At 33.3% G+C, this 13,677-nt stretch overlaps 1 protein-coding gene across 1 annotated transcript in view; it reads left to right on the top strand.

Moving 5' to 3' along the window:
* The window catches only part of LOC139492173 (adhesion G protein-coupled receptor L1-like), a 56,340-nt gene that overhangs the window by 40,642 nt on the left and 2,021 nt on the right, over positions 1 to 13,677 (top strand). Inside the window, exons 18-26 of the mRNA XM_071280337.1 lie at positions 60 to 163; positions 376 to 478; positions 3,581 to 3,734; positions 5,880 to 5,949; positions 10,080 to 10,146; positions 10,935 to 11,020; positions 12,307 to 12,433; positions 12,969 to 13,010; positions 13,458 to 13,559. Coding sequence (XP_071136438.1) covers positions 60 to 163; positions 376 to 478; positions 3,581 to 3,734; positions 5,880 to 5,949; positions 10,080 to 10,146; positions 10,935 to 11,020; positions 12,307 to 12,433; positions 12,969 to 13,010; positions 13,458 to 13,559 — 855 coding nt within the window. The remainder of the gene's footprint in view (positions 1 to 59; positions 164 to 375; positions 479 to 3,580; positions 3,735 to 5,879; positions 5,950 to 10,079; positions 10,147 to 10,934; positions 11,021 to 12,306; positions 12,434 to 12,968; positions 13,011 to 13,457; positions 13,560 to 13,677) is intronic.

Genomic DNA, 13,677 nt, shown 5'->3' with positions numbered 1-13,677 from the left:
ATTTCTTGATATGGCATGATAAGTGTATGGTTCGATAAAAATATATTTTGACATTTCAGTCCAAAGAAGACACTACTGCATTCACGATCATAACATGGCCTGGATTAGTGGCGTCAATTTTATGTTTACTAATCACCATTTTTCTGCACCTTTATTTTTGGAGGTAATTTCTTAAATAATTAATCATTTATCATTTCAGTTTTTCCTAATTAAAACATTACCTTTCATAGTATTGTTATAGATGTAAAAGTGTGATACGTATTAAATAAAAGGACTAAAATAACAACAAATAGAAGATGATGAAAGTAATTATTTGAAATCTTGTAGTAACTATATGGTTGTCATTTATATTTCTTTCATTTATACTTAAAATAGGAATGTGAAATCAGATAAATCCAAGATTCTAATCTGCCTGTGTTCAGTGTTAGTGCTTGCATATATCATCTTGTTAGCTGGCTTAGATCTAACAGAGGATTCAGTGAGTAGCTGGAATCATCAAATTGTACATTTTTATTTTAATTAAATAGTTTTACATAGTCCCTTATCAAATTGCAAAATCAAAATCTCAAACACATTAAACGAATGGATAACAACTGTCCACTGATAATTTCTGACTTGGTACATGCATTTTTTGTATGTAGAAAATGGTGGGTTATAGTTACATAAATTCCGTTATATTGACAAGGATGTGTACATTACTGGTAAAACTGTCATAAATAGGGGTACAGCAGTGAATATTGTGTTATAACCATAATAACTATAAATACAAACAAAAATATTGTGCAACTAGTGGTGTTTATTTCCTTAATATAGTAACACAGCTAGTGTTGTGCAATGTCGATTTCGTCATGGAACACTTTTTCCACAATCAAGGATACACCTTATCGCTATTAGCCTACTCGGCCGGCCGACCCGGCCGCTTGACCTTTTGACGCATACAACAATCACTTTTCCATTGTGGCGTCAGATATTTTGGTTTATGACGTCAAAATTTTACGGTAATTTGTGTGATGGCCAGTAATGGCGGAGAGATAGCGATAAGGTGTATTATGTAAGGGATGAAAATAAGTTTGACATTTATGATACGATTAAAAAAGCTATCAATGCATTAATTGAAGTCGCTGTATAGAAACAATATAAGGTCAATGTCATAAAAATATAAACTGCTTTGTTTCGGCACAAAATTGGAGAAGGGCTTGTTACAACCTGACATTGACCTAATATCGTATAAAAGAATGCAAAAATTTACCATAGCACAAAAACACAATGACGGGATGTATAAAAGAGGGGCGAAAGATACATGTGTGTACCAGAGGGATAGTCAAACTCATAGATCGAATATAAGCTGACAACGCAATCTTAATCAAAAAGGTCTTGGTTTCTTCTAATTTTGTTTTTAGAAAGAAAAGTAGACTGATTGCTCAACTTTCTGCTTGGTCACTGAAAAATATTAGAACCGTTATGCACTGAATATGACTCATAAGTATCAGGAAATGAAAGTCGGGGAGCACCTGAGATGTTCAAGTTTTTTTGTGGGTCTTCTTTGAAAATATTGAAAATAAAAAGATCTTGTTGATAAATATCTTATATCAATTTTGCAAATAATGCACGATGGCCTTAAAGTATACAGTCTAAAGATGGCACCGGAGAACACACCTTTGCGTTTATTTATTTATAGAAGCCAGGTTATTTAATTTCACTTTCAGATATATTGATGATGTTCTTTCCATTAACAATCCGAACTTTTCTGATTGGGTTCCATTAATATACCCACCAGAACTAGATATTAAAGAGACCACAGACACGGCTTCCTCCGCCTCATTTTTAGACTTATACCTCGAATTTGACTCACACAGTCATCTCAGTACCAGAATCTACGACAAACGAGACGATTTTAATTTTGAAATTATCAATTTCCCCTACCTCAGTAGCAATATACCAAATTCACCTGCATATGGGATATACATTTCCCAACTTATTCGATATTCAAGAGCTTGCAGCTCATATTCAGACTTTGTAAAACGTCACCAGTGTCTGAGCAGAAAGTTGATGAACCAGGGGTATGTCAAAGAACGTCTCGTCCTTTTTCTAAAAAAGTTCATCGGAAGATACCCAGAACTTGTTGATAAATATTCCGTATCAACTTCACAAATAATACAAGATGGTCTTGAAGTATAGATTTTGCGTACTGACGTTGGTTATCATCTTAATAACGCGTTATAGTATCATTTTATTAGTCTTTATTAATATTACTTGTAAATTTTTGAGATATTCTTTTGAATTGACTCTGTGGTTATATAAAAACATCATGCTTTGAACGACAAAATTATTTCATTTACTAAAATTACTCTTATTTATGGATTTTGACATACTATGAATGACAAAATTATTTCATTCAATAAAATACTTTAAATTTCTGTTAAGTCTGTTTTTTATTTTATACATTTGACGTGATACTATACGTATGTATCCCGTCATACTTTGAACCACACCTTAATTATTTATTATTATTACATTTACTGTTGAGTCTGTTGTTTGTTATATCAACTTTACGTGACTTTGCATGTATGTATACCTTCATACTTTGAACGACAAAATTATTTTTATGTCTACCTGTGCGAATTTCAAACGCGCAATTTTACACCAGCAATGAAAACCTTCTATTCTTTACGGGTAGACCTTTATATAGATAAATTAAGTGGTATAAGAAAAGCATAATGAGTATAATAAATTTGATGTATGCCTTTTTGTGCTTCTTCGTTACATTTGTTGTTTTTATAGTGATGCAAGTATGTTTGTTTTGTTCATACTTTTAACGACAAAATTATTTTTATGTCTACCTGTACGAATTTCAAACGCGCATTTTACACCAGCAATGAAAACCTTCTTTCCTTTATGGGTAGACTTTATATACATAAATTAAGTGATACAAGAAAAGCAAAATGAGTATGTTATATTTGATGTATGCCTTTTTGTGATTCTTCGTTACATTTGTTGTTTTTATAGTGATATTAAGATGATAACACAATATTGACTGCTGTACCCCTATTTTTGACATTTTTACTCTTTGAGTATGTTTGTTATGTTCATACATCGTTGACAATGTAATGGAATTTGATGCGACTGTCATACAAGCGAGAGGTTTAGCTAGCTATAAAACCAGGTTCAATCCACCATTTTCTACATTAGAAAATGCCTGTACCAAGTCAGGAATATGACAGTTGTTATCCATTCGTTTGATGTGTTTGGACTTTTGATTTTGCCTTTTGATTTTTGATTTTCCTTTTTGAATTTTCCTCGGAGTTCAGTATTTTTGTGTTTTTACTTTTTATGTCATTGGGTTGAAGATATAATTAGCTGTACATGTACATTATGAAATTAAATAACTGGCGATAGTTTTGACATTATGTTTCAAAAGACAATTTTTGTAATGACACTTTGTTTTCGAAAAATGGCCAAAACAATGAATTTGATTATGGTCCTTTTTCTATCCAATTATTCACATTTGCTTATATTTCAAAATAAATGCAAGTCACTTTTATATTATTAGTTATTAACATTTTATTTTATTTTATTTTAGTCTATGTGTTCAGCGATAGCTATAGTCCTGCATTACTTATTTTTGTGTGCATTGTGTCTGATGGTCGCTGAAGGAATAGACATAGCTATGTCAATCTTAATTGTATTTTCACAAGGAAGATCGAACGCAGGACTGTTGTTATCATTTGGACTAGGTATCAATTTATTACTCGAGAAAAGCATTGACAATAAACAACTTTCAAAAAAAGTTGTAACAATATCTATTTTAAGTCAAATTTAGCCATGAAAGATATTATGTTTAACTTAGTTTTTATTCTTAGGTCGTGACACGTCTCGTCTGTGTATATTTAACTTCGTTTAAACCATTGTATAGAAGAAGAAAAAAGAATTGGATAATATATGTCTTGCATATGATTTCAAACTTCATCTTTGTAACATTTTTTCTTTCTTCAAAAAAGGCCACCTATTTTAGTTTCTGCTTGGTTTATCTCATAGGTAGTATTTTTGTCGAGCCTGCAACTTTAGTTGCAGAAAGCTCGACATAGGGATAGTGATTCGGCGGTGGTGGCTACGGCGGTGGCGGCTACGGCGGCGGCGGCGTTAGCAAACTTATTAAAAGCTTTATATTTTAGAAGGTGGAAGACCTGGATGCTTCATACTTTGTATATAGATGCCTCATGTTACGAAGTTTCCATCAGTCACAGGTCCAATGTCCTTGACCTCATTTTCATGGTTCAGTGACCACTTGAAAAAAAGTTCAGATGTTTTGTAAAGTTGAATATTCTCTTATTTTAAGTAATAGGATAATTATATTTGGTATGTGCATACCTTGCAAGGTCCTCATGCCCGTCAGACAGTTTTTACTTGACCTCGACCTCATTTCATGGATCAGTGAACAAGATTAAGTTTTGGTGGTCAAGTCCATGTCTCAGATACTATAAGCAATAGGGCTAGTATATTCGGTGTATGGAATGACTGTAAGGTGTACATGTCCAACTGACAGGTGTCATCTGACCTTCACCTTATTTTCATGGTTCAGTGGTTATAGTTAAGTTTTTGTGTTTTGGTCTGTTTTTTTTCATACTTTATGCAATAGGTCTACTATATTTGTTGTATGGAATGCTTGTAAGGTGTACATGTCTAGCGGGCAGATGTCATCTGACCTTGACCTCATTTTCATGGTTCAATGGTCAAAGTTAAGTTTTTGAGTTTTGGTCTCTTTATCTAATACTATAAGCCATTGATCAACTATATTTGGTGTATAGAAATATTTTATGATCTATATGTCAGTGGCGCAGGTTTTATTTGACCTTGACCTCATTTTCACGGTTCATTGATCAGTGTTAAGTTTTAGTTTTTTGGCCTATTTTTCTTAAACTATAAGTAATAGGTCAACTATAATTGTTGTATGGAAGCATTGTTAGCTGTATATGTCTGCCTGGTATGGTTCACCTGACCTTGGTCTTAATTTTATGGTTCATTGGTCTTTATTTAGTTATCTTGGTTAATTTTAAGTGTGTGTGACAGTTGTAATAAAGCTTTATACTTAGGACTATCAACATAATATCAATGCTTAGTAAAGAAGGCGAGACATTTCAGCGTGTGCACTCTTGTTAAGAAAAAAGAGTAAATTATAGCATCAGTTAGTGCTCTTAAGAAGATACATACTATAATGTTGTTACAGTCCCTAGACAACGACAATTTGAACACAAGGGTTCAGATTGGTCTCATTATAAATTTCAGAAGGAATAGTGAACCAAATGAAAGGAAACGTGACATATATATCTATATAAGTTTAAGATCCTTTTAAATGTTTAAGAAGGTACTACCAAGGTTTAACACTTCTTTCGTTCACAATTTGTCTCCAAAGTGTAAAATAATATGACCAGAGCTGTTGCTGTGGTTTTATTTCAATACTCTCTTCAGCTATAATGGACTAGTTTTTTTTATCGTGGGTGATTTGGGCTTATCACAACCTTGAATTTAAAAACTCATGGTATTTGATGACTTTTTTTTTGTGTATATTTAATCACAAGATATCTGGTGATTGGTTTTACACGTAATTTGCCTACACAAGTTACTTTTTCATTTTCTTTTTCATTTTTAACCATGGCGTTGTCAGTTTGTTTTAGATTTATGAGTTTGACTGTCCCTTTGGTATCTTTTGTCCCTCTTTTACTTCATATTGTCTTTTTCTTTTAAACTTTATAAACTACTTGGCAACATGCGGAATTATTATAAACAACATTTTTTTGAATTGGCAGTAATTTGTGTTGTGTTTTATAGCAATACAATCTTTAGATCTAAACACACCTTACAGTATTTTCTTTTTCTTTTAGTGTTTCCACTTGTCATTGTCGCGATCTCGATGGCAGCAACCCAGTTCAAAGGATATGGGACCGAACAGTAGTAAGTAAAAATACATGATAACATCCCAACACACGGTTTGATTTAAATATACTTGAAATAAAAAGATGACTGCTGAAACAAATAAATGTAATTATAAAATTGGTAAGATCACAAAAATACTAAACTCATTCATAATGTCCCTTCAAAAATAACAAAATCAAAAGCTCAGACACATCAAACAAATGGATAACAACTGTTATATTCCTGACTTAGTACATGCATTTTCTTATGAATAAAATGGTGGATTGAACCTGGATTTATAGCTGGCTAAACCTCTCACTTGTATGACAGTCGCATCAAATTCCATTATTTCGACAACGATGCGTGATCAAAACAAACAGACATAAAGGTTAAAATGTCAAATATACAGCATTCAACATTGTTTTATAATCTTATTGGATCTTTTCCTCAATCCTCAATCTTATGGCCTTATGGCACAACTCTTCTCATTGGTGCATATTACGCCCTATGTGTATCTTCCTCCATGTATTTTCCTCCATGTACTTTAATTTTGTTATTGCTGTTACGATTGAGGTTGCGGATGTTCGGGTAAGTCGAAACGTCCTGTTTTTGAGATAAAGGCCGAAATGATTTCTAACTTCCGTTTATATTCTTCTGTGTTTTCGTGGTCTAGTCTTCCTAGCAGAGTGCATGTGTTGATCTTGCGTATTCCAATTTCCTTTGTAATTTGGTGGTACATTTCTTCTCTATAACTCTCGTAGTTGGGGCACTCTGTGAGGTAGTGCTGTTGTGTTTCCTTAATTCCACAGCTGCATAAGTCGGTGGTGTCTTGCCCTGTGCGTTTTTTATAATAATTAAGGGTTGTGTAGCCAGTTCTAAGTTGTATAAGGATGCTGAAGATTTTTTTGGAAGGAAAGTCAAAGATTGGGGTGTTTTTGACGTTTGGTGTTATATCAAAGAGGTCTCTTCCTGTGTCGCTTAGTTCCCATCGTCTTTGCCACTTCAGCATGACACTCTTGTGTGCACCTTGTTTTATTTCTTGAAGGGTAATAATATTGTTTTTTGGCAAGAGTTGTGTTGCTTCTTCTGCTGCTTGCTTTGCCAATAAGTCCGCTTCATCGTTCCCTTGAATATTTGCATGTCCTGGTGTCCATAGGATGCAAATTTCCACCCCCTTAGTTCTTAGGTCTTCGATGTGTTCTTTGATGTCTCGAATCACATCAATATAGGATTTGGGTGCCCAATTTAGTGTGAGGAGTCCTACTGCACTTTGACTGTCAGAGAAGATCTTAAGTGTGGTGATGGTGTTGTGTAGTCTTTCCAGTATACAAAATTCCAGTACCATTACAATTGCTACAAGCTCTGCTAGTAAGATGGATCCTCTTTGAGCGACATGTCTGTGTAGTCGTATGGCTGGTCTTGAGTCTTCTGTGTATATGATTGCACCAGCTCCACACGGTCCAGGGTTTCCCATGCATGATCCATCAGTGTATGCAGTTGCTTGGTCATTTGCTGTGTTACCTATTAACTCTGTCATGACTGTTATGCATAATTTCTTTTGTTCTGATGTTCTTGATTTCGAGCTGCCGAGTCTGTTCTAGTATGATGGTGTGGTTTTTGTCCTTGATGTTTCTCCAAGTCTATAGGTAAATTCCGGCTCTATTAAATTGATGTTAATGCCAGTTTCTTTTTCCATTTCAAATGATTGACATAGCGCTTTGCCCATTGGTGTTATATGGATGTCATGGCCTATTTCTTCTTGGTAATTTATTAATTGTTGTTTAATAGGTTCTTTTATGGACTTTGATTGGATTTTTGCAATTTCTCTTATAGCAATCTCTTCGATTCTCAGGTCTATTGGTATAACCCCAGCCTCAATTTCTAAAGCTGCTCTGCCTGATGTTGATGGCATATCTAGGCACAGAGTGAGCGCTTTCCTCTGTAGCCTATCCAGTTTTTGGAGGTCTTTTTGTTCAGCAACCTGCCAAGCTGGGCAGCTATATTCCACCACAGATCTTATGAGACAAAAGTACAATTGTAATAGTTTTTTGGTATTCATCCTACTGATTTGTCTTACTTCTCGTAATATGGTCAGATTTCTGCTTGCTCTTTTTTCCAGGGTTTCTAGGTGTTTTCCAAACGTCATCTTCTCGTCCAATATTACTCAGAGTAACTTTGGGTTTGAGTTATAATTTAGCTCTTTTCCATTTAATTGGATTGTTTTATCCTCTTTACTGATTTTCTCTTTGGTGAACATGCATACTTCTGTCTTTTCAATGCTGATGTTAACTCTCCATTTTCTGGTCCATTCTATTGCTTTTCCGATGTCTTGTGCCATTTCCTCTTTCAGTTCATCTATTTCCTCTGGCTTTCTGGATTGCCACATTGTACCGTCATCTGCAAATTTTGTGTTCTTACCTTTGATGTCATTCAGAAAATCGTTTATATAGATGTTGAACAGAGTAGGAGCTAGCACAGAGCCCTGTGGTAGTCCTATATTTGTTTCAAATTCAGTTCCTATGAACCCATCAAATATACATTTTGCCATTCTGTTGTTCAGAAAGTTTTTAATCCATTTCCATGTTTTTCCTTGGATTCCTAGTTTATGTAGCTTTACCATTAGTCCTTCTCTCCAGATTGAGTCATATGCTTTTTCCAGGTCAATTAGACATGCCAAAGTAATTTCACCCTTGTTGTATTTCTCTATGACGTTTTGGATAAATCGCAGTAGACAGTTGGAGGTAGAGTGGTTTTTCCTAAAGCCTACATCAGCTTTTCAACTAGCATGGCAAAGCTGCACCTTTTGGAGATCAGGGGTCGTTAAGGAGCAACAAGTGTTGCTACCACAAGTGCATCAGGGACTGCTTATAAGCAACACATATGTTGAGATTAAATTTTTTTTTTAAATTGAAAATTAGTCAGATCGATATCTTTTAGACTATATTTCCATTAAGGTATACAAATTATAAGAAATCGACAATGTAAGCCAGCTCGTGTTGATTGTTGCGTTGAATTTGAACGAGTTTTTTATTCGTCAACTCACAACATCAATGTCTTATATCAGTTAAAACACGTTGACAAAAATCTTCTACTCTGCAACTGCTGAGCCAAATTTAAACAAACTTGGCCGAAATCATCATTGGAGTATCTAGTTTAAAAATGTTTCTGGTGACCCGGCCAAATAATCAAGATGGCCGCCATGGCTCAAAATAGAACATAGGGATAAAGTGTAGATTTTTGCTTATATCTCTGAAACCAAAGCATTTAAATCAAATTTTAAAAAAAATTGTAGCTTTTGGTTAATATCTTGAATATTATTATAGATATAGATAAACTGTTAACAACAATAATGTTCAGTAAAGTAAGACCTACAAATACGTCAACATGATCAGCATGGTCAATTGATCACTTTAGGAGTTATTGCCCTTTGTAGTAATTTTTTAATAATTTTTATAATTTAGTAATTTTTTACAAAATATTTTCCCCTGTAACTACTGGGCAAAGTTCATTATGGATAGAGATAATTGTAAGCAGCAAGAATGTTCAGTAAAGTAAGATCTACAAACACATCACCATCACCAAAACACAATTTTGTCATGGTTTTGAGTCCAAATTATGTAAAAGATTGTTACTGCAGTATCACGTTTATACAAAAATATGATTTGATTGAATTGAGAATATATCCCTTAGAAATGCGAAAGTAGCGAAAAACTAACTGTGTATGTGCTCTCGTAACGTCGTTTCTTCTCGAAGTTCGATGCAATTCATGTCAAAGGTTAACATCTGCAAAATATCTGTTGGGTAACAGAAACGTGGTTGATTTACATACTAGTATAGTGATAAGTTCGTATATTCCCGTAAAATACAAGAATATGGAAATCACCAGAATGAGACATTTCAGACCACATTTCAGTCGCATGTTTAGCATTAATAAAACAAATTGGCAATAAATTTTTAATTTACAGTACCTTTAGCATTCTTATTTGCCAGCACATGATTTTGAAATGAAGCATTACATTGCATATTTAAACAATAATTCACATACATTTTCGAAACAGGCACTGATATAAAAAAAAAAACTGAGAACGCTGCTTCATATAATCTTACTTAGTTTCTTGTGTTTCATGTTTATGTTTAATGTAAACTAATTACTACGTTAATCATTGCAGTTGTTGGTTGTCAGTCTCAAATGGATTGATCTACGCCTTTCTAGTACCTTGCATTATTGCAGTCTTGGTATGTATTTTTGACGCTTTCATAGCTGTTTTTACCTAAACACAGTCTAGAATTAATTGCATTCCCTTGATGATCCTGTGACATTGTTCATAAACAAAGGTTAATACATTAATTTGATGTTGTTAAACAGAAACATTAAGACGCTGAAAACTAAAATGAAGTTGGTACTATCACTTTCAACTTCGTAAATGTTGCTCTGTCGCTAAATAATTCAAAGTTTGGTGACTATATTTAATGCATCTATGCCAAAATACTTGACATAAAGGATACCACTGATAGCTTTTGCTGAAGTTTGCGCCATATTTTGAAAAACCGGTAGCAATTGACAATAAGGGTTGGTTGAGCACCCAACTTTACGACAATAGAGATATTTCCACTTACCGTCTCGAGGTTGGTGCGATCTTCTGGGCTTATGATACATAAATTGATTTCCATGCTAGAGTGTTATTATGATTACTATGCAGGTATCACAACAAGGACTACGAGTGGTAAAGTTGAAAAAATGTTTATTGACCCAATCATGAGTTGTACGTCATGTAGTGTAAATTTCTTTGTTATTTATTGCTACTGTCGTTGGGTTGGATTATTTTTACATCAATGTTTATGGTCACTTTGGTATTTTCTTTAATGGTTAATTTGGTGGATTTTTAGTTTTGTTCGTGTCTTTTTTACATGTGAGAAGGAGAATAAATCTGATTCCATAAATGATTGACTATAAAAAAAAATATTAAAAAAAAGTTATTTTCGATAAATTATTATTATAATCAGATATTTCTGTTGATATTTAGACGAATATTATAATAAGTATATTAGTACTGAGAAAGATGTTCTCAACAAAAGCAATGATGAATAAAGACACCAAAGAAAAAGTCAGGTAATACTATGTTGTAATAAAAACAAATTGTCAGGTATTTTATTCTTAAAACAAAATTTCCTTTTTAGTCTTCTTATTTGCACAATCGGATTTTGTTATTGCTCCTCCTCCGTTTTGAAATTCTTTCGTCAAATGAATCTATAAACGGGTTTGATCAATGTGATTTGATTACAAAAATCTTTTTTTTTATCGAAACCGTACATATTTTAGGTGGAAATCCATCCATGCAAACTATATTACTTTACAAAATTGTCTCAGTGCATTCCAGTTAAGTATTATTCCATATGAATATGTGTTGAATGTTAAATTAAAAGCAGCTATGGATATAATTTTACATTCTGAACATAATGTAAGAAATAATAACATATATATTTTCAACCCTTTTATAATCTCACCAGAGATTGTGAAATAATGTAGGATACGTTTAACTTGGATCAAAGTAATTCAGTTTTAGATACGGTTCGACATGGAATCTTTGCATGATTCAAATGATGTTTCTTTGCATGTTAAAAGGATAGCCAGATTTAAATGATGTTTCTTTACACGTTAAAAGTATAGCCAGATTTAAATGAAATGCTTCAGTATGATACGCATTGACAGCTTCGTTAGTAGAGCAGTCTTATTGTGTGAAACATGAGCTCCTGGTATAGAGAGCAGTGATGTCTTTAGTGAAAATTATTGACATGTTTTCTTACACAAAAAGCTGGATCGCTAGTCTCGTGGTAACGTGTTCACTTTGGTTCAAAAGATCGTGGATTATATCATCGGTCGAGTCAGGCTATAGACTTGAAAATTTGTTTTTACTCTTTCTCCGCTTAGCATGCGGCATTTAGAAATAAGAACAATGACTGTTCTGGCCAGAGTCAGAATAATATTTACGGGTCACATGTCTTCCTGTAAATTGCTAACTTGATACTAGCGCGAAACAAATCCGACTGAATGTGTTGATTGGGTAAAAACAGTCATTTACCATAAAAGACTTCCATAGCAAAAAATTTTCAAGTATGAAATAGTTCAGGATGAATCACGGAGAAATCTTGAAATATAATATGTTTGGAATATTGCAAACTGAAATAATTGGTCTTCTCGGGTTTTCACAACAAACAATTCTAACAGAACGGGAATTGCATGTGTATGGTTGAAAGACTATGCAATGTACAAACAAATGAAATGTTATCCCTGAAATTTAAACAAATTTCTTTTGTCAGGGAAGACTGTAAATAGAAGTAGCAAACTTGCAAAATGTTATAAGATAAATAAAATTAATGAAATACTTATAATTTCAGAGCTGGTGTTCGTAGCATAGCTGTTCTAGCTCCAATACTTGGACTGACGTGGCTTTTTGGCATATTAGCTTCTCATAAAGACCTAATTGTTTTTGCTTATTTATTCACAATGTTTAACTCGTTTCAGGTATGAACTACAATTTTACAAGAATAAGTAATTAAAAAACAGACATCCAACATTAAACAAAATATAGGTTGATATAAGTTTGACATATAATTCACATGTGCCATTTTCGTTGTGAAACTGTTGCAACGGATAGTATAAATTTTCTCAAAAAGTTAATAAGATGAAGGCTACTTCAATGGATACTGTAAAAGAGGGGCGAAAGATACCGGAGGGACATCCATACTCATAGATAAAAAAAAATAACGCCATGGCTAAAAATAAAAAGGCAAACAGAAAAACAGAAAAACTATAGAACACAAGACACAACATAGAAACTAAAGACTAAGCAACACTAACCCCACTTTTTTGCTTTCCAACATTGAGTGGTTATCTAATCAAAGTTTGAAGAATTTGAATAAAACAAATTCTTGTACAACAAATTTTCGGTCTATTTTGCTTAAAGGCTTTATCTGTGGTTGTTTTACACTAATAAAACTTTGCTATATAAATTAAATCTGAGAAGACAACCAACAATAATGTATACTGTACATTTCAGGGTCTATTAATCTTTATTTTTCACTGTCTAATGAATCCAAAAGTAAGTATTTTACACAATTTAGCATTAAATATTAATTACTGACTTCACACGTTGGATTTTAAGGATGCAGAGTTGCTTTCGATTTTTCATTTAAAAATGTTCACTCATGTTAAGGTGGTTATCAAAAAACCCTTGACTATATCTGTAAATAAAAGGAAGAATGAAAACATGGAATGTGTCAAAGCGACAACCCAACCAAAGAGCAGAAAACAGCTCAAGGCCATCTATGACTCTTCGACACAACGAAAAAATCCCACATCCAGAAGTGGGTTTTATCTGACCCCTAAACAAAAATGTTTTCTAGTTCATCGTAAATGGACGTCACCATTAACTCGGAAAGATATAGGTTTTTTAAATTTTAACATTCACAATTATTCTTGAACAACACAGATATTCTTTCTGTACGTTCAAATTTAAGTTTCCACTAATTTTGATATTGATTTGTAGATTCAGCAAGCAGTAAAACGTAAATACATCAGATTCGTTCTAGATCATCCCTGGGCTGAGATTAAAAGGAAAGAGAAGTTGGACCTGTCAACCGTGGATACGGTTAGTTAATGTTATTTTATTACTTTATTTTATTTTGCTGCTTATGTATATTCAATGTGTAGTTATTAAAACTGATCATACATTGTGTATGTTTTTTAAGTGCAACAGTAATAAAGAT

This window comes from Mytilus edulis, chromosome 1, assembly GCF_963676685.1.
Source record: "Mytilus edulis chromosome 1, xbMytEdul2.2, whole genome shotgun sequence".
In the NCBI taxonomy this organism is placed as follows: domain Eukaryota; kingdom Metazoa; phylum Mollusca; class Bivalvia; order Mytilida; family Mytilidae; genus Mytilus; species Mytilus edulis.
The sequence above is the reverse complement of the archived record's forward strand: the minus strand, read 5'-3'. Positions and strand labels throughout refer to the sequence as shown.